General features: G+C 43.4%; 1 protein-coding gene across 3 annotated transcripts in view; it reads right to left on the bottom strand.

Moving 5' to 3' along the window:
- adamts9 (ADAM metallopeptidase with thrombospondin type 1 motif, 9) overlaps positions 1-26,102 on the bottom strand; it is a 402,991-nt gene that overhangs the window by 373,713 nt on the left and 3,176 nt on the right. For all 3 annotated transcript variants that reach the window (XM_068051578.1, XM_068051580.1, XM_068051581.1), the window contains exon 3: positions 10,584-10,749. In XM_068051578.1, the coding sequence (XP_067907679.1) occupies positions 10,584-10,749 (166 nt within the window). The remainder of the gene's footprint in view (positions 1-10,583; positions 10,750-26,102) is intronic.

Raw genomic sequence — 26,102 nt, 5'->3', positions numbered from 1 at the left:
GGCACTGCGATTTACCGGACATGCCCACCTCCAAGTCCACCTCTGCTTCAGGATGAAAATTCAGCCCACTAAAATAATTACATTTGGCATAATCTTTGATAAATCAATATTTTAAACCAATACTGATGTATACAACTGTTAAAGTTCCAACTTCAAGGGAATGACAACAGTTAAACCAAATTGACTGGGAGGGATGGAGAGGGTAATGATCAAGAAAACCTTAATTGAGGACAAATATGATGGCACAGCATGCCCGTAGGGACTGTCCCAATCTACCACCATTATTTTAGTGGATACACTGAAGAAAGGCTGTTTACACTGTTTCTCCAGAATTTCCGGTCAATCTCCCACTGAAGTTATAACAGGAGATTGGCAGAAACCGCCCAACCCCAGAAAGCTTATCCCAATATCCTTAAGGATATAGTCCTCAGCCTGCAGGATATAAATAGATATACATATTTATATAGCAAGGATAAATAAACACAAAGCAGACCCCGAAGCCAATGCAAAATGAAATATCAAATACAAATTTTAAAAAGCCATTGATGAGGAAAACTACTGGAAACAATAAACCTAAAAGACAATGAAATAGGTGATCCGAACTGCAAAAAGGAAAACGAGAAACGAACGGAGTTATAGAAACAAATGCAACAGTAAGAAAATCTTCTAGTATTATAAACAGGAAGAAGATTATCAAAGGAATACTTTCGGATACAAATGGGTTGAAAATGAAGAACTAAAAATAGTACTAAGTGATTACTTCCTTAGAATATTCTCCAGGGAAGGCACTAGTAGTTTGCTACTCATCATAAGAGATTCTGCAACTAAACCCAATAAATAACTGATATCACTCACTATGAGATCCTTGACAGACTCAATAAATCCTATGGCGTAGATATTATATACCCAAGTGTATTAAGTGAGATTGGGATTAAATCTATAAATTGCTCATGGCCATCTTGAGGCAATTAATACAGGGGAGAATGCATTATACTGGGAATGTTTTTGAAAATGGTAACAAACCTAGGTAACTACAGATATCATCTTGCATCAATAACTGTTTTCATTATTTGGCCAATTAGGGACAAACTCGAGGATTAACTTTATGAAAATATTCTAGCAAGTAGCAGCCACAGTTTCAGGGAAAATCCTGTCTGATAACCTCAAGCTTTTATTGAGGAACTGGTAGCCCAAATGGATGTTGGAAAACACTATGATTAGTACACCCAGCCTTCCACTAAAACTATAGTTGGTATGAAAGATTGCTATACAATCTTAAAGCAGTGATTATCCTGGACAGAACCTGGAGGAAGATAAGGAAATACCTGAAAACTAGCCAATAGCAAATACTATTTAGAAGATTGATGTTGGCAGGGAAGCTGTAAGGAGCTCTCAACAAAGTTAGCCAAATGCTGAGCTAGATTGTCAAAGTATAAGACAGGTAGTTATGCTGAAGCTGTCTTGTATTCTGGTTAGGTCATACCTCAAGTACTATTTTCATTTCTAGTCACTGGGGCACAAGGAATAATCCAAGCCCTGGAATTGGATTAGAGCTGAACAGAGTTATGACAAAAGGAGATTTAAAAAAAAAATCAAGCACTTCAGCATTGAAAGGAGAAACAGAATGGAAAGAAGTTAATCCACAGCAGTATTATAAGTTGTATTGTAAACTGCAAGACAAGGGAGACGTAAGTGGAAATTGGCAAAAGGCAAGTTTTGCGCTGATGCCAGGGAAAAACATCTTCACACAAAGTGTGAATACCTGGAATGGTGCTAACATAGTTAGATGCAATGATGGGTGAGGGAGGCATCACATGTTTCTATATGAGGATATGCTAGTTGGGCCAAATAAGCCTTCTCGTCTGTGAATCTTTATAAAGTAGATTAGAATCATAGAATGGTTGCAGCACAGAAGGAGGCCATTCGGCCTATTAAGCCCATGCTGGGACTCTACAAGAGCAATCAGCGAGTCCCATTCCCTGGCCCATTTTCCGTAACCTTTTCTCAATTGAATCTCTACTTTAAAAAAAAATCCACATACGTTAGCTTTGGTGATGTTACCACCGGGTGAGGAAGGGGTCTCCGGCTCCCCTCTCTAGTTTGGCTGTAACAGGGTTTATCTTTTTAAACACAGTGATTTTAGCTTACCACCTCAGTGAGCTCTTGCTCACTGCACTCTAATCACTATTACAAATGAACCAATCAGACAGGTTTAAACAAGAAAGATGCAAGTTTATTAACCTTATCACTCTAAACCAGTTAAAATTACTAAAATATATGACGCATCCATGCACACATGCATACAGGAGGCACACACACACAAATAGATACAGAGGGGAAGAAAGAAGAGCTGAAAAGCAAGTGTAAGAAACTGTTGCTGCATTTCTCCTGTAAGGCCAGTCTCTGAAACCTCTGTTGCTGCATTTCTCCTGGAAAGCCTACCCAAACTGATCTTCAATGTCCCAATGACAGGCATCCATATGCATTTGGGACACCAAACCAAAACAAAGCACATCTTTAGGGCGGCACAGTGGCGCAGTGGTTAGCACTGCAGCCTCACAGCTCCAGGGACCCGGGTTCGATTCTGGGTACTGCCTGTGTGGAGTTTGCAAGTTCTCCCTGTGTCTGCGTGGGTTTTCTCCGGGTGCTCCGGTTTCCTCCCACAAGCCAAAAGACTTGCAGGTTGGTAGGTAAATTGGCCATTATAAATTGTCACTAGTATAGGTAGGTGGTAGGGAAATATAGGGACAGGTGGGGATGTTTGGTAGGAATATGGGATTAGTGTAGGATTAGTATAAATGGGTGGTTGATGGTCGGCACAGACTCGGTGGGCCGAAGGGCCTGTTTCAGTGCTGTATCTCTAATCTAAAATCTCTAATCTTTCCATATCTTCTTCTTCTTCTTCAAGAATTAACAAGTATTTAACCCAAATGTTTTTGTCTGTTTTTTTTGTAATAGAGCTCTAAAAACAAATCCTTTTATTTTTCCAGTTAACCCGTGTATGTATGTATGTGTGTGTGTGTGTGAGTGTGAGGGGCTAAGGTAAAAGAGAAGTTTAATATTTTAATTTGTGTTTATGCCATACTTCATTACTGGTTAAGACTGGTTTTATAATAAACTGATAATTTTTTTGTTTATTAAAGAAACCTGGTTGGTGTGTTTTATTCTGTGAAAAATAGAGTATATGATTGACTGTATCGGTAAGTGGGAAAATTTAAATATATGTTGTGACCTGTGAAGAAGTGGAACTAGAATAAACAGTACACTCCTCCCGCCTTAGTTGTAACACTTGTAATGGAGCGGCATGCAGAGAGAGGGTTCCTGGATTCTTGGGTGCAGCACAGGAGGCCTCAGTATTGAAGGCTCCATAGGGAGCCAGGAGGCCCTCAAGGCACACACTGTGAAGGGAATTGGACCAGCTGGCCATAGAGGTCAATTCCTGAAGTCTGACATCAAGGACCTGGCTGTAGTGCTGGAACAAGTTCAATGACCTCACAGGGGTGGTCAAGGTCAATGACTACATCTTCAAATGTCATATCCTACCCACCGTACCACCAACCTCTTAAGCTATTCAATGCATCATTGCTCCATCATGCACCCATCAGCAATCAGGACTCATGCCTCACTTTCAGATGCTCCATTTCACCCTAACACTTAAAAATGCTGCCAGCCTCATACCCACCTCTTGTAGCGTCCACATACCTCCAGTTATTCAGCTATGGCAGGATATCACCTAAACACATTGCAAAACACTCACACTCATTCCTCCCTCTCTCTTGCAGTACAAGGTCACACATAATCACAGAGAGCAGCAGAGAACCTCTGGGGGACAGGCAAGCCTGCATCTCCTGAGCCCATTTGAGCAGACAGTGCTCTGCATCATGGGTCCAGCTGTGACTGAGGCTGTTATATCTGACATTGCGGAGAACATTCAGGATGATGGCATATTTCTGTCTTATGTCCCTTCTTAAATCGCACTTCACCCTCATCCAGCTATTTGGCATGAAATGTAAGCAGCAGATGGTGTAACCATGGACTGCTTGCTTTCTAACTCACACTCCCTTCCCTCACCCCAACCCTCCACTTCTGCATTTTTTCTTTCAGGTACCCAAGATTGGCCTCCTGGCCACACACTGCAGTTTCACCATGAAGGGCAAGAGCAAGACCAGACCTCTGATGAAGTAGTACCATCACTTGATTTGACAATCACAGCTACCAGCTCAGATACTGGCACTGTGCATACCTGAGGGGGTAGTATAGAGGTGGGCATAAGTAGGCTGAAGCCAGGCCAGGGAGAAAGGATAGCATGTGTGCCAGCTCTACAGAGGGTTGCAGATGAGTTCTGCTGCAGAGGACTCAGATGAGGACTTAGATGGGGCGGCATACATGAGAATGCTGATGGGCATCATGCTGAGATTCTTGGTGCATTGGCATGCGTGCCATAAAGCCTCTTCCCACTGTGAAGTAAATGGAGGAGTCTGGCTCCAACTTGGCACAGGGCTTGCGCAGAGCATAATCTTTTCAGAGTGCTGCCTTTCAGGCTCAGACTGCTGCCATCATGGCTGCGGATACCAGTGCTAAAAGCAGCATGCAGGCTTTCTGAGCAGTCCAGCAATCCATGCTCCAGCAGATTACTAGGGTTGCTGACGTGCTGACCCAGGAAAGTAACGGTGGCTCCAATGGTCACCTCTCTCAGGATGACAGCATTTATGCTCCCATCACTGCTGGCCAATAATATAAAAGTAAATAGAAAATTTATAAGCATACTAGAACAGTTAAATATAGGATAGGACTACTCAAAGATGAAGGGAAATTCTAGCTGTGAAGGACACATTTTTTTGTATGGGGGGCTCAAATTATTGCTTAATCATCTACAGCCCGTGCACTGCTTTTGCTAAGTATCTGGTCACAAGCTCCAAAATGCTGGACATCCTTAAATCCTTTAATACTATTAGTTAAACATACTTTTTAATTTATTTATTTACAGTCTGTGGGCATTGCTGGCTAGGACAATGTTTATTGCCCATTGGTATGGACTTACTGCCGTACTGACAGCATTTAATGTGAAGTAACTTGTAATGTTAATCATTGCACAGTCATTTTTACACACTTATGACCTAAAAAGTGCATAATAAGTTTTAAAGCATGATCATTATTAACACAATAGTCCTTTCTTGAGCATTAGTTAACCTTCACATGAAATTGATGGGGTAATACATGAGCATTTTACCCAGAAAGTAAACCCAAGACTTGCTGCTAAAAGTAAATATACGGTCTATTTTTATAAAACAAGTACCTCAATAGATTTCTTGCAGATCCACATAAAAGAATAAGCTAGATGTTTATCTATTTTACCAATAATTGGCAGTGGTATATACACTGTGAAATATTACATCATTGCATTGAAGACAGGATGGTTAACTACCATGTGCGTCAAACATATTTGCAAGGACCCTTCCAAATGGACCCTAGTTAACAATTTAGTTTACATAAATAATCAATAAACAGTATTTCATTCCTGTCAATATAATAAATCTGAGCACTATTTTAATACCACCGGTCAACTGCTTTTAAGAACTTTTTTTTATTCATTCATGGGATGTGGGCATCACTGGCTAGGCCAGCATTTATTGCCCATCCCTAATTGCCCTTGAGAAGGTGGTGGTGAGCTGCCTTCTTGAACCGCTGCAGTCCATGTGAAGTAGGTACACCTTCAGTGCTGTTAGGGAGGGAGTTCCAGGATTTTGAGCCAGCGACAGTGAAGGAACGGCGATATAGTTCCAAGGCAGGAGGGGAACTTGCAGATGCTGGTGTTCCCATGCATTTGCTGCCCTTGTTCTTCTAGTTGGTAGAGGACGCAGGTTAGGAAGGTGCTGTCTAAGGAGCCTTGGTGTGTTGCGCTGCAGTGCATCTTGTAGATGGTACACACTGCTGCCACTGTGCGTCGGTGGTGGATGGGGTTCCAATCAACTGCAACCACTTTATATTTATATAGCAATCCTCACGTAAGCAAACATTTAAGGTACTATACAGTTAGGGGAGAGGTAGCCAATGGACAGGAAGTGAAAAATCTGGGGCTATTGTTTTAGGAAGCTTTTAAAAGGTGGGAAACATGCAGAAAGGTGAAGTAGCTTTGGAAGAGAATACCAAACGGCGAAGCATGTTGTCTAGAAGATTAACCTCTGATGGTGGTGGAGCAGTGTCAATGAGGAACAAGCAATAACAGAGAAACAGAGAATATGGGCTGGGACATAACGATGGACAAAGATTTCCGAGAGAAGGAAAAGCAAGTGCATTACAGGATCTGAAGATTAGGATTTTGAAATTAAAAACTGGAATACAAGTCACTGGAGCTTAATGAGGACAGCGAAATGGCTTGCAACACAGAGTTCTGAATGAGATGAAGTTTGTGAAGGATGAAAGTGAGGAATTTGGCAAGTAAAACAGTACAATGTTTAACTTGAGATGACGAATATGTGAATAAGGGTTTCCAGCAGCACTGGGTGGAAGCATAAACAGGCAATGTTCTAGAGTTTGTAGACACTTGGTAATGGTTTATACTGTCCTTGAAACATCTCAATAAATCTCTCTAGTGTTTTGTACTGCACACAGAAGATGCATTTTGACTGATTCTTGGTAATAGTTTGTGTGTGAAGAAAAATTGGTTTCAAAAGAACAGCATAAAACAAACAGATAATTTTGTAAATTGTAACAGTATAAAATCCTTCTAACTAAAAACTTGGAAGAAAAACAGCCTTACCCGCTTTTCCCGAGTACAAACCACCGACTTAAAACCATCCTTTTTGCCCCTTCCATCCTTATCTACAATGACAAGCATGAGGAGCTAGGACCTCTTTATCACTAAAGCTGAAGCCATCCATTCAGCTGCTTCTGTCCCATTCCCTATTTTCCCATCAAGCCAAACTCCCCCCAAGTTTCCCCCTGGCCTTGGCCTTGAACCTTCATATTTTTCCTGTTTCCCCATATGCCCTATCTAAGTTCCTCTTGTCAATGAAACCCATTTCCCACTCTCTCAATACTATTACCACTAAATTCCAACTTCCCTTCCTGACTTCCATGATAGCTGACATTGTAAGCAGTTCCCTCTCCTCATGTACTGTCCCACTCACTATCAAAAGCACTGTCATCACTCCCCTCCTCAAAATATGCATCCTTGATCCCTCTGCCCTTGCAACTACCACGCATTTCCAACCACCCATTCCATTCCAAAGTCATTGAACATATTGAAGCTTCCCAAATTTGTGTCCATCTTTCCCACAACTCCTTGTTTCAATCTCTTCAATCAAGTTTCTGCCCCTGTCACAGCACCAAAAGTCATACACGCCTTTGATATCCTCTGTGACTGTGTTCAGACATATCAAAGATATTCAATGTATTTAACAATAGGTACCTATACTTTTCCACACATCTTTCACATTTGACCAATAACCTTTACAATTTAAGCATACAGAAAATTATTGCTTATGCTGACATTCATGGTTGTAATATGTTAAACCTTTAACATTCTACTCTTAAATTCTTCCATTCAAATACCTTTTGATAAATAAGCAATATATTAATTGCAAAGGTTAGCAAAATATATGTCAGCTTGCAAGACAGGCTTACAAGACTTTCCCATCATACATGCAGCTCAACTATAGATAGAGAAATGTATACTAGTTTTGACACCTATTTTTGTTTTTGGTTTATTAATGTTTTGTTTCAGCTTAAGCTACCTTGCAGTACAAAAATCTTGTCAGACAGAGAGTAAACTTACAAACTGCTTCTAAGATTCCATCTACACAGATCTAAATCAGTCAGTTAGAGGTAGTTATAGACAAGATGAGTTGATTTACTCTTATATGAAAAGCTTTGCTTCTTGGAACCTCCTTAGATAGCTTCAACTAGACCAAAAACCTCACCATGTGAAAAAAATACAAATCTACAATTAATTTCTCACAATACGTAGTCCCCTATAAACCATCTCCATAGCACTAGCCTCACTCAGTCTCCAGTCTGATCCTCTTTTGAAGCCCAATCCTAGCTTTATGCTGTCTAACAGTCTATACCTGCTTTTATTATACGTGTATTTTCAGAATTATTCTATTAACAAAAGCTAGGATTAAAATTCAAATCATACTTTTAGATGGTTGCTACTCATGTTATTAACATTCTTGGCAGCCCTCTGCTTGATTTAACTGTGTAACTAAATGTATTGCCCAATTTTTGAGGCATTGCTCATCTACTTCTTTGCCCTCACTTTGCTGAGAGCTAGTGTATTTTTCCCAACACAGGGATTACCCCTCAATAAATGTTGGTTATGATCCAAAAGTTGCTGATCATTCCAAGAGCTGCCAAATCAATTCCCAGAACCAAGATCCTCTTAGCAGTATCATAGTTTACTTCCCACAACTGTGACTTCAATCTCCGTGCATCTGTTGATGTTAACTCTGTGAGACATACACTGATGTTAAGTTTATGACATCTAAGCCACAGTTGAGTATTATGTCATGCAGACTCCCCATCTGCCAAGAATGAGACATATTAATTGTGTCATGAACATTGATTTTAAACTGTTACTGGAGTGAAGAAAGGACTTTTAAAAAAAAACACCAGACACTTGGCTGCAAAAAAACATTTGCATACTAACAGACAGTGCTTGGAGGGACAAAGGGGCTATTCCCTGCTCCAATTTAACCCACAATGGACTTTGAGCACCGGGTATTGTGTGTAAGAAGAGACATTCCAGGGTCGGCTAAGACAAGAGAATCCACAAACAGATGTGGTCAGACCAGCTAGTCACATGACTAACCTGCTTGGCAACCTGGGTTCTTCTGAATTGTACAAAGAGTATGAAGCGAAAAAAGACAGTTTGCTCCTGGAGTGAGAAGACCTCGCCTGTCTGCTCCCATCTCTTTCTCACAAGCCTCTGGACCCACTGTGGACACATGAACTTCAAGAAAGAAAAGTCTCCTACATCGAGCAAGGTTTAAGAAAGAGAGAGAGCGATGCAGCACTGAAATAGGCCGGCCCACCGAGTCTGTGCTCACCATCAACCACCCATTTATACTAATCCTACATTAATCCCATATTCCCTACCACATCCCCACAATTCTCCTACCACCTACCTACACTAGGGGCAATTTACCTATCAACCTGCAAGTCTTTGGCTGTGGGAGGAAACCGGAGCACCCAGCGGAAACCCACGCAGTCACAGGGAGAACTTGCAAACTCCGCACAGGCAGTACCCAGAACCAAACCCGGGTCGCTGGAGCTGTGAGGCTGCGGTGCTAACCACTGCACCACTGTGCCGCCCACAAGAAGAATACAGGGCCCCAATGAAAAGCAAGACCTACCTACATCATAAACTTTACAGTGAGCTTGAAGAACAGTAACCAAAACCATCTTCAGATATTGCCTCAAACTTTTCCACTTTATTTCTTCTGCTCTTTTCTGTCTCTATCTGCATGTGTATATTGCGTACGCATGCTAGCGTGGGTGTGTCGCGTATCCGTAGGTGTTAACTGAATTAGAGTTTAAGTTTAATAAAGTTCAACCTTTTTTTCTTTAAACCTGAGAAAACATGTCTGGCTAGTTTCTTTGCCTTATAATTGGAAAGCGGTGAACAAGGATTCACCAAGGGGGAGCTAAAAAAAATGGTGTTTAAAATTAAACCCTGTTACGCTAAGACCAGGTGAAGGCTGAGTGGCAACCCTAGACCCCTTTCTCACTGGGTCGTAACAATTATAATTATTGCAAAATAGATGCATATGTCACAACTTAATAGACTTAGACTTACCACTCTGCAGTGTGACATGTACATCAATGCAGGCATCTTTCACACTCACCATGAGATATAAAAATAGATGTGGAATTTTTACAATAAATCTTACAATACTTAAACAGAATTTTTCCACTAACTTATGAGAAAAAGTTAAATAAAACAAAGATTTATACAACCTTTTAAAATAGTTGGCATTAATTTCATGCTATTTGGTAGTTATGTTGCCACTTAAATTTAAACAATGTCAGTTTCATAAGCAAAATTCTTATCAGATTCTTGTACGATTATGTTTCTTCAATAAAAGGTTTCATTTAGATTAAATGTTGTACACATTTAAAAATGGGGCACATTCCAAAGTTTTGTGGGAAAAGGAAAAGAACATACATTTACATTAAACAGCATCAACAATTGTGCAAATCTTCAAAATAAAACATTATTTTCATGAATCATAAGTTGACAATCATTCATGTTCATTTTAACTGAACACACAGATCAGAACTTACAAATTATAAAACAAAATGCTTTGCTCATTGAAGAAATGGAACAGTACATTCATTTAAACAGTCCAGTAATGAAAACAATCAAAATATCCATGCATTTTTGACAATTGTTTATTACCTAATTATTCTTAAGTACCAACTATGGTTTCCTCTGTTACAAATCTTGTTTTCACTGCATTTATTACTTTTCCACCAGCAACTGATGGGCACCAATGTTTTATTTCCCAAGTCCTAGCTCTTGTTATTTGTTACAATATGTATGCTGCCTTCACCATTCAGCTTAAAGATTTTAAACATACCTGAATTGCCACAAATGTTAGTGACTTCCCTTGTCGCTTTAGTCTTCAGTGCATCTTGTTTGTACACAAGATGTGGTTTATTGTGCTCTTCTTGATATTCTTTCCCATCAGGCAGAACAAGAGGTTCAACAAAATACTCCCCATCGTGAGACCTGAAGGTGCCAAGCTGTGAAATAATTATCAAGAAAATATTTAATAACCCTAGTAAATGCCCTCAGTCATTTTTCACAGTAAATCAGATGATATGCTGTTTAACAATGAAGGAAATGTAATACCATGTAATACCCACGTATTATTCTGCTGGAGAAATTGCGGTGTACGTTTAAGACAACAAAGTACATTTTCTGTTAAACAATGGATGAGGTTAGAGTTAATTGCTTGATACTAGAGAAACCCTAACCCCACTTGACAACACGTGACCATCCCAGATAAAACTCCAAAAGATTAAATCAGCATTGCTGTTGCAGAGAAAAAAACAGCTGTCGAAGTTCTAAAGGTAATGAGTAAATTTAGGGAGTGAATGAGAATGAAAATGTATTTTCTTCTTTTTCTTTTCCACCCCTTTAATGAAATGCTCCCATCATCGCATTTCATTCTGTGTGGTACAGATGGGTCAGGAAAACCTATACTCCAAATGGGACATATTAATTTCATCGGTTGGAAACTTACCTTAGACTTGCAATGGAAAGAAAACCCTACAAGTAACTTTTAAAAAACTAGCAGCCAAGATGGCCACTGCCATTTACATGTGAATTACCAGGAGATTGGACTGGGAGACAAAAAGTCTAACAAGAAGCCCAGCCAGGACAATGGCTTTCTCTAAGTAATTGAATTACCTAGAATTGCTTCATTAGCAAGGCAGTCAAGGCCACCCCCAACTATTGACTTTGAAAGAGCTAACCCTCTCCAAGTGTGAGTGGACATTCTGGGGCACGTAGAACCTTGAATTTCATTAGAAAATTCCAGAAAACCTCATTAGAAATAAAGGGGAGTGAGAGGAACCATGCGACCACATGTTCATCTCTGAAGAAATAAATTTTCGTACACAGACAAGCAGACAGGCAATAACTGAGTATACAGAAGCAAAGAAGGCTACTGCTTCTCTGTCTCTCTCTTCCTTCTCTCTCCCCAGTAAACATCAAGAAAAGAACTGTCTGTGACTGGGGGACCCTCCAAGCCGACAGACCGCTACAGCCAGCAAACAGGGGAAGAGAACAAACTACAAATTCTGCCTTCAGGAAAATCCCAAGCAAAGCAAGCAAGCCAAAATACACTTTGGCCAAGCAACAACTTCATAAATACAGCTTCAGCTGAGGACTACTGGATCATCCATTTTACAGACTGTATTTAAGTTCCATTTATCCTGGACTTTAATCCAACCACCAAAACTATTTCCCTCCTGTAATTTATGTGTGTGTGTGAGTGAGATTGTCGTGTGAATGTGTAACGTATTTTTAAATCGGGTTAGACTGTTAAGTATAATAAACTTACCTCTTTCTTCTTTAAACTCAAGAAAACCTGTCCAATTGGTGCTTTTGCAATCACAGTAAAGGAAAAAGGTAAAACACTTACGGAGGTGGTAAGCACAACCACTGTTTAAGAGGAATAAACCCTGTTGGGGTCAAATAAGAGGAAGGGACAAGAGAAGAGCATGAGACCCCCTCCTCACCTGGCTGTAACACATGTTATACATTCGAAACTGCCTTGGTTTCCTTCTGTTAAATAACATTTGACAGAAATCTCAGTTTACTATAAAAGTGTGATGGGCAGGAAATGTGCATCACACTTAAAATTTCATTCCATACTGGTGAATTTCCCATTCTACTGATTACTGTGGGTTATAAGATAAACTAGTTTATGATAATGAGAGCCACTGGGTGCTATTATGGTCACTCAGTGGAAATCTGGGAGACCTCTGAAGGGAAAGAACAGCAGCCACCTGGATAAAGCAGCAGGGAATCCGTTCCACTTCCACCCAGGCCTCAGGTGTTAGTTTGTAGTTCTGTTAATGGATGTTAAATACCTAGTAGTCTCCATCAAAGCATCCTAGTCTCAGTGTCTTCTTCACAAACAGGCTTGGAAGTTTCTTTAACATCAAGCAGCTAGAAGACAGCAACCAAGGCCATCACAGGCCACTGGGCAGCACGATCAGCAGCCTGCCTCCACCTCAGCTGCAGACACAGGGGGAGCACCATGTAGGAGCACTCGTAAAGAGAGTTAAGAAGCGCACCTAGTTGCACCTGGGCTTCAAGAGTGTTTAGATTACAGAGATGAAAAGCCTCGATTCTGTTGTGCCGCTTAATAAATCTTCCATTTACTGTTGCTGCTTCTTATTCCAGTTCTTGCTTCCCTGTGAGATCTCATTTACAGCCTTGCTCCCTCAATGGGCTGGAGGTGATGGACTAAGCCACATCCACTTAGCTCCTCAGCCTCATCACGGTGCGCTGTGCGGGTTCTGGATGAAGAGTGCAAAATGAAAGGAGGCGACCGCAGGCCTGATTAAAGGTAAGACTTTATTGGAATATTTCTGAATGGGCTTAAGTGTCACAGGAAACGGCTATGTATTAGGACATCCAGGGCCTCTCTTGCATGTATCACATTGTGCCTTGCCTGTGGCCCAAGCGATCCCTCATCTTGCATTGCATGGTCAACTTGCTCCTCCACATCCTTATCATTGGAGGAGGCATCACTATCAAGGATGTCCTCATTATTCAACACCGTCACCCTCCAGTGTGCCAGATAGTGCAGAGCACAGCAGATCACCATATGAGACACCCTTGCTGGGGCACACTGAAGGGCTCCACCGGACCGATCTAGGCACCTGAATGGGATCTTCAGAAGCCCAATGACCTACTCGATGGTCACTCTACTTGACCCATGGCAGGTGTTGTACCTCTCCTGCGCATCTGTGCCTGCATTCCTCAGAGGTGTGAGAAGCCTTGTATTAAGCGGGAAGCTCTTACCTGCAAGAATCCGTCCCTGACGGCGTGTGGAGGTCCAGAAATGCTGGCACTGAAGTATGTAGGCCTCGTGGCTGCTTCCTGGGCCCCATGCACTCATCTGAAGGATCTGCTTTTGGTGGTCACACACCAGTTGCATGTTGATGGAATGGAAACCCTTTCTGTTGATGAAAGCTGCCAGTGCGAGCTTTGATAACCACATGTGTGCAGTCAATCACACCTGCACAGGGGGGGGAATCCAGCAATGGCACCGAATCCAATGGACGTCTCTGCCTGACTTTCGAGATCGGTGCGGTCGCACACAGTCAACGGTCCTCTTGAACATGGCATTGGTCTCCCCTTTGATGCACCGATGGGCTGCAGACTGGGAAATCCCACAAAAGTCCCTGCTGGATCTCTGGTAAGAGCTGAACGTGTAGAGGTTGAGAGCCATGGTGATCTTCAGCACCACTTGCATTGGGGTGTCCACCAAACCCCATGGGTCTCAACCTGTGCTGCAGCATGGCACAGAGATCAGTGACAGCCTCCCTGGAGAGCCACAGTCTTCACACTGCCACCTGGCCATTTGGAGATAGCTGAGCCTCGGACGGTATACTCTCTCCTGGGGATGGCCTTTTCTGCGTGAAGGTCAGAGTCATACAGCACAGAAACAGGCCCTTTGGCCCATCGAGACTGTGCCGGCAAGGTGTCTGTTGGTGTGCCCCTCTGTGCCTTCTCCAGCGTTCCCACCCCAAGGTAGCCCTTTTCGTGGTCCTGAAGTTCCTGATGTGCCTCCACCAGTGCCTAGACCTCTCGCTCTCTGAGCTGCCCCTCCTCCTCAACAGGGGCCCCGAAACCTGGGTGGATGAGGCTCACAGCAGATAGCCTCTATCTTATTCCTAGGCCTTCTATTCAGATGCCACCTGCCCTCAAACCTTTCCCTGCATTGTTTCTATGAAGCAAGTGCCACTTCCTCTGTGACCCTGGCAGCATGCCCCCTCAGTGTTGGCACCTTGTGCCATCATCTGGCAATACCCTTTGTGCACCACCCTTCCTGCCACCGCACACTGACTCTCCTGAGGCTGCCTGAGAGAGCTAGCACTTAGCCTCTGTTTCCTTGCCTCATTTAACCAGATGAGGCTCTGAAGCCCTGTGGTCCCCGTGCACCATCGACAAAATCTGAAATGTGCCATAAAATTCCAGTTAATTGGCCTTTTAAATACCTGAATTGCTGTCCTGCTGTGTCAATGTGCGAAGTCCATCCTCCATGATTGCCACCGTTGGTAAAATCTGGAAGCAACGTAAAGATGTCGGACTTCCGGTCAGGCTCCCATTTTACAGCCCCCTGCCTCTGAACTCGTGGCCCGGTAAAATACCGACCAGAGTTAACATTTCAGGACTCTGACATTTCAACAGTTCTGATGAAAGATGATAGACCTGAATGTCAACTGTGTTTCTCTCTCCACAGATGCTGCCAGACCTGCTGAGCATTTTCTGTTGCTATTATTCATTTAGTTCCTCAGCCATGCCCTTTTGTCTCCATATCATCTCCTTTTAGGTCCTTAATCAGACCCGCCCTTCAACTCCTTCTTTTACTATCTATGTTTTTACAAACTATTTCTGCATTGCCTTTTATGTTAGCTGCTAATTAATTACGTCTTTGTCCTTTTTATTCCCTTTCTTAGATCCCCTCTGTACTTTGAGGTTACCCCTCGTTAACACGGTGGAGGTGAGCTGCTGGCATGAAATCTGCTACTTATAAGCTGCTCACCCATGAGGAGATAGGAAATTAGATACTGCTGCAGGTTCTTATAGTCATGTGGCAGCGCAGTTTTGGTGCTACAGGTACTGTTTTGACACCAAGATGGCATCTGTACTGTGCGCGCACACTTTCAGTGCAGCTGACACTTAAATGCCATCTTGGCAAGGGTGTAGTATGGGCATTAGGAGGCAGATTGTGATGTCAGTCAGCATCCAACACTGATTTGACAGCATTTTCGACCTTGCCCCCCCAGCTAAAACCTCCTAAGCATGCACAGCTGAACATGCATTCAGCAGCAGGAAGTGGTGCTGCATGTGGAGAAGGCCTTGGTTGTGACTGCAAGGGCTCTGATCAGACCACTTGCACCCAGACATGGATGCTATAGTTGCAATTCCCCTTGGGCTGCAGCATGAGGGGGAGATGGAGCAGAGGCAGCAAAGAAGGGGACAAGCTGTTACAGAGGGTGAAGGAGGGGGAGAAGGGGTCTCAACAAGAGACCTTATACACCTAGGGTCTTCCGGGAGCTTGTATTTTATCTCCACCTAAGCCAGGAACATTGTGTGTATCATCTGTGTTTTATGACGGGGGTGCTCACAGAACTTTGTCACCTCTTGCAACCAGACCTGCAGCTTCAGAGCAGGGTAAGGATGGTGCTGCCAGTGGATGTGCAGTTGATTGTGGCCCTGATGCTTCCAGATCCTTCCAGGTTGGAGCAGGCCACATACTGTAACATCTCTCAGTTTACCATTCAGTGCTGCATCAGAGGGGAGGCAGATGCTATTTATGCCAGGAAGAGGGGAGTTGATTTTGCTGTCTCTGAACAGAGAGAAGCAGGCAGAAGGTGCACATAGCTCTGTCAGGATAACAAGCTTCCCACGTGCAGGGTACCATCAACTGCCATTCCCCCCCCCACCCCCAGGATAGTGCCTCAGCAATCCTAGTAATCTACAGATTGGTGGATTGCTGTGAGACCCTGAAAGCCGCTTTGAGCACTTGTATCTACAGCCATGATGGCAGTTGTCTGAGTCTGCATGGCAACAAGCTGAGATTTCATGACCTCAGTCTAAGCTTCCACCACAGCACCCAGACATTAGGTGGCTACTGCTTGTGCTGCAATGCAAGAGAGAGGAAATTATGTCTCTGAGTGTGATGCAATGTGTTTGGAAGATGTGCCTGTCACAGTTGAAGAGCTGGCAGTGTGTGCAAACTGTGAGGTGTGAATGTGCGGCTTGTAGCAGTGCTAAGTGTGTGAGGGTGAAGTGAGGCGATGAATGTTGGGGATGAGTCGTGGTTGATATTGACTGTTGGTAGATGAGTGAAGGGAGTGTTGTGAATTGCGCAGTATGTGAAGCTAGTGGTTCATTTGTAAGGATACGGCATGTGAAGATGCATTCACTCACCTTAACCACTCATGTGTGGCCATTGCACTTTTATGGCATTGCATCCAGGTCCTCGGAGCTAAACTGCTGGCATTGACCACAATGACTAACTGCTCTCACTGCCTTCTTAGTCTCTGCCTAGAGGATCGCCTGGCCCCCGGAGGGAAGAGGACCTCTCTCCTCCTGTCCACCTCCTGCACCAAGGCCTGCATTGAAGAACCAAAGGGCATGCTGTTGGGTCATTCCACTCTTCTTTCTGCTCAGAGACACTTTCTGAATCAATACCATCAGCTGTTCCAGCCAAAATGAACCTCACCTTTAAAAGATGTAGGCTAACTTTAAGTGGTGCTCACCTTGCACAAGCTTGGATCCCCTGCTGAGGCATGCAACCATTCAACATTGCACTTAGCGCGAGATAGTATAGCACTATCATTTAAATAAGCAGGCAGCATGCTGCTACATCGCTACAAACAATGCACGAGTTAACCATTGCAATCTTCATGCCCGATTACCAACTTAATCCAATTTTTCCACCAGGTAGTATTTTTGTGGGCAGGAGTGGGAAGCAATGCTATTGAGCTGCAAGAAGATGTCTGAAGGCAAGATAAGATCCAGCAAGTCACTGAGGTATTTGGATGCTGTGGAGCAAGTGAACAAAAGGAATGAGGTCCTCTTGGATAAAAACAAGAAATGCTAGAAATACTCAGCAGGTCTGGCAGCATCTGTGGAGAAGGGGCGGCACAGTGGCGCAGTGGTTAGCACCGCAGCCTCACAGCTCCAGCGACCCGGGTTCAATTCTGGGTACTGTCTGTGTGGAGTTTGCAAGTTCTCCCTGTGTCTGCATGGGTTTCCTCTGGGTGCTCCGGTTTCCTCCCACAAGCCAAAGACTTGTAGGTTGATAGGTAAATTGGCCATTAGCAATTGCCCCTAGTATAGGTAGGTGGTAGCGAAATATAGGGACAGGTGGGGATGTGGTAGGAATATGGAATTAGTGTAGGATTAGTATAAATGGGTGGTTGATGGTCAGCACAGACTCGGTGGGCCGAAGGGCCTGTTTCAGTGCTGTATCTCTAAAACTAAAAGAAGCAGAGTTAACGTTTCAGGTCAGTGACCCTTCCTCAGAACTGGCAAATATTAGAAATGTAAAAGGTTATAAGCAAGTAAAGCGGGGGTGGGGCAAGAGATAACAAAGGAGAAGGTGTAGATAGAACAAGGTCACAGAATAGCTGACCAGAATGTCGTGGAGCAAAAGCAAACAATATGTTAATGGTGTGTTGTAAGACAAAGCATTCGTACAGATAGGGTGTTAACGGACTGAAAATTGGACAGCCGCAAGTACAAACATGAAAAAAACAGTGGGTAAGCAAACTGAACAAACTAAGATGAAATAAAACAAAATAAAGTTTGTTAGTTTCTTAGTTTGTTCAGTTTGCTTACCCACTGTTTTTTCATGTTTGTACTTGCGGCTGTCCAATTTTCAGTCCGTTAACACCCTAACTGTACGAATGCTTTGTCTTTCAACACACCACTAACATATTGTTTGCCTTTGCTCCATGACCTTCTGGTCAGCTATTCTGTGACCTTATCCTATTAACACCTTCTTTGTTATCTTATGCCCCACCCCTGCTTTACTTGCTTATAACCTTTCACATTTCTAATATTTGCCAGTTCTGAAGAAGGGTCACTGACTTGAAACGTTAACTCTGCTTCTCTCTCCACAGATGCTGCCAGACCTGCTGAGTATTTCCAGCATTTCTTGTTTTTATTTCAGATTTCCAGAATCCGCAGTATTTTGCTTTTATTTTAGAGGTCCTCTTGGACATAGGTGATAAATGGACACCTCATCAAATTGTCTAACAGACATATGCATATTGAGAGGTGGCACAACATGCAAATGCCATCAGGACCTGACTGCAATGCAAAATAAATTGAATTATCTCACCAGGAGTACCAAGGTAAAACTCCTCTTCACATTGCTCATACTTTTTTCCAGACCCCTTCAAGGACCCTAGCCTTTGCCTCACGTTACAAGAGGTTTTATTTTTGTACTAAACTCTTAGAATTCTGTGTATTTTTAAGAACTGAGAAAGGATTTTTTCAGCGGACATGGACACCTGCAAATGGCTGAAACTTTTGGATGTTGAATTTGCATACAAGAATAGGAAAGCAAACACTTTCAAGGAAGCCAGTCAAATGTTTTGACCTTCTCAGAGCAACACTTTGAATGACAGGGGAGATACTGTGTCTGGTCATGTGATCAGCTCAGGAAGGTTTACTTTCACTTTGGACCCTTTTAAAAACCAGTGAGTTGGACAAAGAGCAGGCATTTTGAAATTTGGTTTCTGACCTGCCTGGAGATCAAAGTGGAAGACCCAGAAAAAGACCTCTCTCTGTAAAAAGGAAATATGTATCTCTTGAAAAGAAACCCTGTATTTGAAAGATAGCAGATTCCTATTGCCTCCTGTCTCTGAAGAATTCCTGCATCCAGTGTGGTTCCTGTTGCCTCCTGTGTTTTGGGAAACCCTGGAACCTGAAGAAAGCTTCTACTACTGTGCTGCTGCGTGTCCTAAGCAGACCTGTTGCTACACCCCTGCTGAAAAAAACCTATGTGATGCCTGATGTGGCCAAATTGCTTTGAATGCTTCCCCATCATACACTGTTCATCAACCTCACCTGGAGAGACTTTGAGTGGCATCCCACTATTTGACTCTGGGACACCTCACCCAACTGAATAATTTCCTACCAGAACCGTGACAAATCGATTTATTTATTATTCCTTCTATTCCTAAGAAACAGCTGTAAACCAAACCCCCTTTTTTACCCAGTTAACCAGTTTTCTTGAATGTATATGTGTGTGCATGAGGGCTAGTGAAATAAGGAGTTTTTTCATTTATATAGATTCATCTCATTAGTGGTTAAGATTTATTATTTTTTCCTAATAAATAATTAATGTCATTCTTGTTTTAAGAAACCTGGTTGATGTGCTTTATTCTGGGGGACAAATAGAGTCTAATTAGCTATTCTTTGGTAGGTGGAAAAAATTTACTGATATGCTGTGACCCGTGGAGAAATGGGATGGAATTAACAGTGCATTTCTCCCACCTTGGTCATAACACTCAGCATTATTAATCCTTTCCTCCTCCACTTCCCGTTGTTATCCAGAAGTCAGCAGGAAAAGACATCCTTTCAGCTGTCACTTACATTCTCACAATGGCCTCTCCCTCTTGGCGACATTTGTTGTTTCTTCTTGTCATCATGCACACTATGGTAAGCTGGCTCATTCATGTTGAAAATCATTGCCTGGCACACAAATGAACAAACTTCCATTCTTCTTGCGGGCAAGCAACAGGAAGGACACAATCTGCACTGGAGGAGGTCCTACTAAACAGCAAACATTGTTCCCTATGGAAGAGGCCATCATCAACATGATTGGAAGACACACAGTAGTCAGCATCAGAAATGGCAAGGCTCCAGGTTCAGCAGAATGTGCTCGCACCTTCCATACTTATATTGCAGATAATAGATATCAATTCCGTAAGCACAATTAGACAGACTCAACAACTAGTTGCATTTATATAGTGCATTTAACGCAGTTAGCAAGAGCAATATTAATAAAAACACCAAGCCACAGAAACAAAAATCAGAACAGATGACCAAAGGCCTTGATCAAAGAGGTAGGCTTTAAGGAACCGCATAAAAGAGGGGAGAAACAGAGAGGTTTAGGGCTAAGGCAGCTGAAAGCACATCTGCTAATGGTCGAGCAATGAAAATCAGGGTTGTACAAGAGGCCAGAATTGAAACAGCACAGGGATCTCGAAAGCTTCGAGGGCTGGAGGAGGCTACAAAGATAGAGAGGGACAAGGCCATAGACAGGATTTGAAAACAAGGAAGAGGATTTTAAAACTGAGACATTGTCAGATCAGGAGCCAGTGAAGGTCAGCAAGCACAGCAGTGTTGGGTGAACAGAATTTGGAATGAGTTTAAGGCACAGGCAGCAAAATTTTGGGTGACAAGTTTATGTAGGGTGGACGATTGGAGGCCAGCCTGAAGAGCATTAGAATAGTCAAGTCTAGAGGTAACAAATGCATAGATGACGAATTCAGCAGCAGATGAGCTGAGGTAGGATCAGAGTAGAACATTGTTTTGGAGGTGCAAGAAGTCAGTCTTGGTGATTGTGCAGACATATAGTTGCAAAATCACCTTGGGGGGTCAAACACAACATCAAGGTTGCAAATGGTCTTACTCAACGTAAGGCTGTTGTCAAGGATGAAAACGGTGGTCAGGGCATGGAGTTTGTGGCAGGGACCAAAGATAATGAACTCAGCCCTCCCAATATTTATTTACAGGAAATTTCAGCTCATCCGACATTGCATGTGACAAATCAAAGACAGTGGAGGATTCCAAAGAGGCGGGGTTGAGATAGAGCTGAACGGTGTTGGCATACATGTGGAACTTGATGTGTTTCGGATGGTATCGCCGAGGAGTAGCATGTAGGTGAAAAATAGGGGGCCATGGATAGATCCTTGGGGGACTCCAGAGGTAATGGCACAAGAGTGGAAGGAGAAGCTATTTCAGGCGATTCTCTGGCTAAGATGCGATAGATATGAATGGAACCAAGTGGTTCCATCCAACTGGATAACAGAGGAGAGGTGTTGAAAGAGGATAGTGCAGTCAACTATGTTGAAGGCTTCAGACAGGTCGAGAAGGATAAGGAGGGATAGTTTTCATGGTCACACTCACAAAGAATACCATTTGCAACTTTGAAAAGGGCTGTTTCAGTACTGTGGCCAGGCCAGAAAATTGATTGGAGGGATTCAAACATGGGAAGGCAGGAAATATGGACATGGATTTGGGAAGCAACAATGCATTCAAGGACTTTGGAGAGGAGAGGGAGGTTGGAGATGGGGTCGTAGTTTGCAAGAACTGTGGGGGGGGGTGGTCAAAGGTAGGTTTTTCTGATGACTAGATTTGAAGGGGGGGAAGCAGTACATGAAGAGAGGGAACCATTAACAATATCAGCAAACATGGGGTCCAAGGAGGAAACTGACTGCTCAGTTGGAGGCGAGTGTGGAAGAGGCAAGGGAGGGGGGTTTAAGAATATGGTCTGTGGTAAAGAGAAGCCGGGGATATCTTTGCACTCCTGGATGATCCTTGAACAGTGAGCATAATTTAATAATGCTTTCAGCGGGCCAACAACATCTGAAGATGGATAGTCAAATCAGTTGTTTGCCAAAGGCATTCAAATTTGCGTCTCTTAGACTTAAGGGAGCAGAGATGAGGGGTATACTGGGGGAGCAATTCGGGTGAGTGTAATAGTTCTAATGGGGCTGAGGGCATTAAAGGTGGTGGACAGGGTGTGATTTAGTAAATCGACAGCTGCAGAAATGTCATTGTGTCTTGTAGGCCAAAGGCCAGTTAATTGGGAATCTGAAAGTGCAGTGGTAAGTGGATTAAGGGAGAGTTTTTTCAAAGGGAGATACAGAAAGAAGTTGGGTTGGGAGGGGGTAGGGAGACATGGACAGAGAGCGAAACAAAAAAATGAACTAAGATTGCCTTACTAGTGACAGTAACAATGTGGGAAGCACGGCCATGTGAGGTGATAAGATTGAGGGGGTGGCTGTGCATGTGGCTAGGAGAGTTTATAAGGAAGGAATGATTTAGGGTGGAAAGGAGGGTAGTAAACTCAGAAGGGTGAGAGCAAGAAGAGCTGAGATGAAAGTTGAAAACACTAGAAGTCGTTCCATGCAGAGGCTGAGGGAAGAAATCAGAGAAAATACCTCAGAGAAACTTAGGTGAGGTTTGGGTAGGCATCGCAGAACAAGGACTTTAACTGAGGAGTGCGAAAGATGGAGCAAGATAAGATGCTCAAATGAGGAGAAGATGCCAGAGGAGTAAGGAGGTAAACCAAGGTATAATTTAGAACTAAGGGCTGCAGCACCACCATGTTGGTTTAAGCAGCACAAGTGCTGGAACATATAGCCAGGCAGGGAAGCTTCATTGAGGGCGAAAGGTGTCATTACCCCTTAGCCATATCTCTATCAAGGCCATGATGGTCAATGTGTCCAAAATAAGCTCATAGATGGCAAGTGAATTCATATTGTAGAGAGAGATGAGGAGAGAGGTGATGATAGTCAATCCACTGGCAGAGTCAACAGGGTCAGAACATTGGACCTTTTGGAGGATGCCAAGAGGGGCACAGAGGGAAGCTGTAGGATTTTTAAAGAGGGAGTCAAGCCTGGGACAGTGGCATGAGAGTAGGAAAGATACATACGAACATACGAATTAGGAGCAGAAGTAGGCCATTCGGGCCCTTTAGCCTGCTCCGCCATTCAATAAGATCATGGCTGATCTGTTTGTGTTTCGAATTCCATACTCCCATCTACCCACGATAACCTTTAATTCCCTTGCCTAACAAGAATCTATCTACCTCCGCCTTAAAAATATACAATGACCCCGCCTCCACCACCTTCTGAGGCAGAGAGTTCCAAAGCCACACGATCCTCTGAGAGAAAAAAATTCTCCTCATCTCTGTCCTAAAAGGGCGACCCCTAATTTTAAAACAGTGCCCACTAGTTCTGGACTCAACCACAAGAGAAAACATCTTTTCCACATCCGCCTTCAATCAAGTCTTCCCTCACTCTTCTAAACTCCAGAGACAACAAGCCCAGTCTGTCCAACCTTTCCTCACAAGACAACCTGTTCATTGCAGGTATCAATCTAGTAAACCTCCTCTGAACCGCCTCCAACGCATTCACATCCTTCCTTAAATAAGGAGACTAAAACTGCACACAGTATTTGAGATACGGTCTTACCAATGCCCTGTATAACTGAAGCATAACATCCTTACTTTTATTTTCAATTCCTCTCGTAACAAAGGATAGCATTCCATTAGCCTTCTTTATTAATTGCTGTACCTGCATACTAACGTTTAGTGACTGATGCACTAGAGCACCTAGTTGATAGGTAAATTGGCCATTGTAAATTGCCCCTAGTGTAGGTAGGTGGTAGGAGAATTGAGGGAAGGCGGGGATGTGGTGGGGAATATGGGATTAATGTAGGATTAGTATAATTAGGTGGTTGATTGTCGGCACAGATTCGGTGGGCCGAAGGGCCTGTTTCGGTGCTGTATCACTCTATGACACTCTATGACTCTATCTCTCTGCACCTCGGAATTCTGCAGTCATCCTCCATGTAAATAACGCTCTGCTTTTTTATTCTTCCTGTCAAAGTGAACAACTTCACATTTTCCCACATTATACTCCATCTGCCATATTTTTGCCCACTCACTCAACCTATCTATATCAGTCTGCAACCTCCTTATGTCCTCTTCACAACATACTTTCCTACCTATCTTTGTGTCATCTGCAAATTTAGCTATCATGTCATCAATCTCCTCATCTCAGTCATTGATATAAATTGTAAAAAGTTGAGGCCCCAGCACAGACCCCTGCGAGACTCCACTTGTCGCATCCTGCCACTCAGAAAAGGACCCATTTGTGCATACTCTCTGTTATCTGCCAGCCAGCCAATCTTCTATCCATGCTAATATGTTACCCCCTACACCATGAGCTCCTACTTTGCACAATAACCTTTTATGCGGCACCTTGACAAATGCCTTCTGGAAATCCAAGATGATGAGTGCGAAAGACTTTGGGGCTTTTGAAGGTAGAGTACCCGAGGGAGGAGAAAAGAAAGGGGCATGTTGGCAGGGAGGGATAAAATGAAAAGAGGAAAAGGTAGAGAAATGGGGAAATAAAGTGACAGGCTTGGGTCTGGGGCAGCAGCCAAACTGCACATGTGAGTGGACTTGGGGAAACTAAGCAACATAGTTGGCGTGATTACATACTAGATTGAGATAGATATGCTTTGAAATGCAAAGGAAGTCAAAGATGGGAACAGATTTGGGAAGCGACAATGCATTCAAGAACTTTGGAGAAGAAAGGGAGCTTGGAGATGGGGCAGTAGTTTGCAAGGACAGAGGGGTCAAGGTTTTTTGATTTTAAAGTTCTGATTAAGAATGTATCCTACTTTAACATATCTCATTTGCAAAGGTTAATGAGAATGAATAAATGGTTAATGAGAATCTAACCAGCTCCCCTTGATATTGAATGGCATTACCATCGCTGAATCCTCCGCCATCAACATCCTGGGGTTACCATTGTCCAGAAACTGAACTGGAGTAGCCATATAAATACCATGGCTACAAGAGGAGGTCAGAGGCTGGGAATCTTGCGGCGAGTTGAGGCCAAAACATTGTATGTTTACAAGGAATTAGATATAGTTCTTGGGTCTAAAGGGATCAAAGGGTATGGGGCGAAAGCGGGAACAGGTTACTGAGTTGGATGATCAGCCATGATCATAATGAATGGCGGAGCAGGCTCGAAGGGCCAAATGGCCTACTCCTGCTCCTATTTTCTATGTTTCTATGAGTAACTCATCTGCTGTCTCCCCAAAGCCTGTCCACCATCTACAAGGCACAGGTCAGGAGTGTGATGGAATACTCTCCACTTGCCTGGATGGGTGCAGCTCCAACAACACTCAAGAAGCTCGACACCATCCAGTACAAAGCAGCCGGCTTGATTGGCACCCCATTCACAAACATTCACTCATTCCACCACCGCACACAGTGGCAGCAGTGTGTACCATCTACAAGATGCACTGCAGCAACGCACCAAGGCTCCTTAAACAGCACCTTCCAAACCCACAACCTCTACCACCGAGAAGGACAAGAGCAGCAGGTGCATGGGAACACCACCACCTGCAAGTTCCCCTCCAAGCTACACATCATCCTGACTTGGAACTATAACGCCATTCCTCACTGTCGCTGGGTCAAAATCCTGGAAATCTCTTCCTAACAGTACTGTTGGTGTACCTACCCTATGTGGACTGCAGTAGTTCAGAGAGCAGCTTACCACTGCCTTCTCAAGGGCAATTAGGGATGGGTAATAAATGCTGGCCTTGCCAGTGACGCCCACATCCCCCTAAACGAATGAAAAGAACCAGGATTATGACCAGTGACAGTGAAGGAACGGCGATATAGTTTCAAGTCAGGATGGTGTGTGGCTTGGAGGGAAACCTGCAGGTGGTGGTGTTCCCATGCATGTGCTGCCCTTGTCCGTCTAGGAGTTAGAGATCACGGGTTTGGACGGTGCTGTCTAAGGAGTCTTGGTGCGTTGCAGCTGTGCGTCTTGCAGATGGTACACACTGCTGCCACTGTGCATCGGTGATGGTGGGAGTGAATGTTTGTGGATGGTGTGCCAATCAAGCGGTCTGCTTTGTCCTGGATGGTGTCGAGCTTCTTGAGTGTTGTTGGAGCTGCACCCATCCAGGCAAGTGGAGAGTATTCCATCACACTCCTGACTTGCACCTTGTAGATGGTGGACAGGCTTTGGGGAGTCAGGAGGTGAATTACTCGCTGCAGGATTCCTAGCCTCTGACC

Source organism: Heterodontus francisci, chromosome 19 (assembly GCF_036365525.1).
Source record: "Heterodontus francisci isolate sHetFra1 chromosome 19, sHetFra1.hap1, whole genome shotgun sequence".
In the NCBI taxonomy this organism is placed as follows: domain Eukaryota; kingdom Metazoa; phylum Chordata; class Chondrichthyes; order Heterodontiformes; family Heterodontidae; genus Heterodontus; species Heterodontus francisci.
This window is presented reverse-complemented; position numbering and strand designations above follow the sequence as displayed.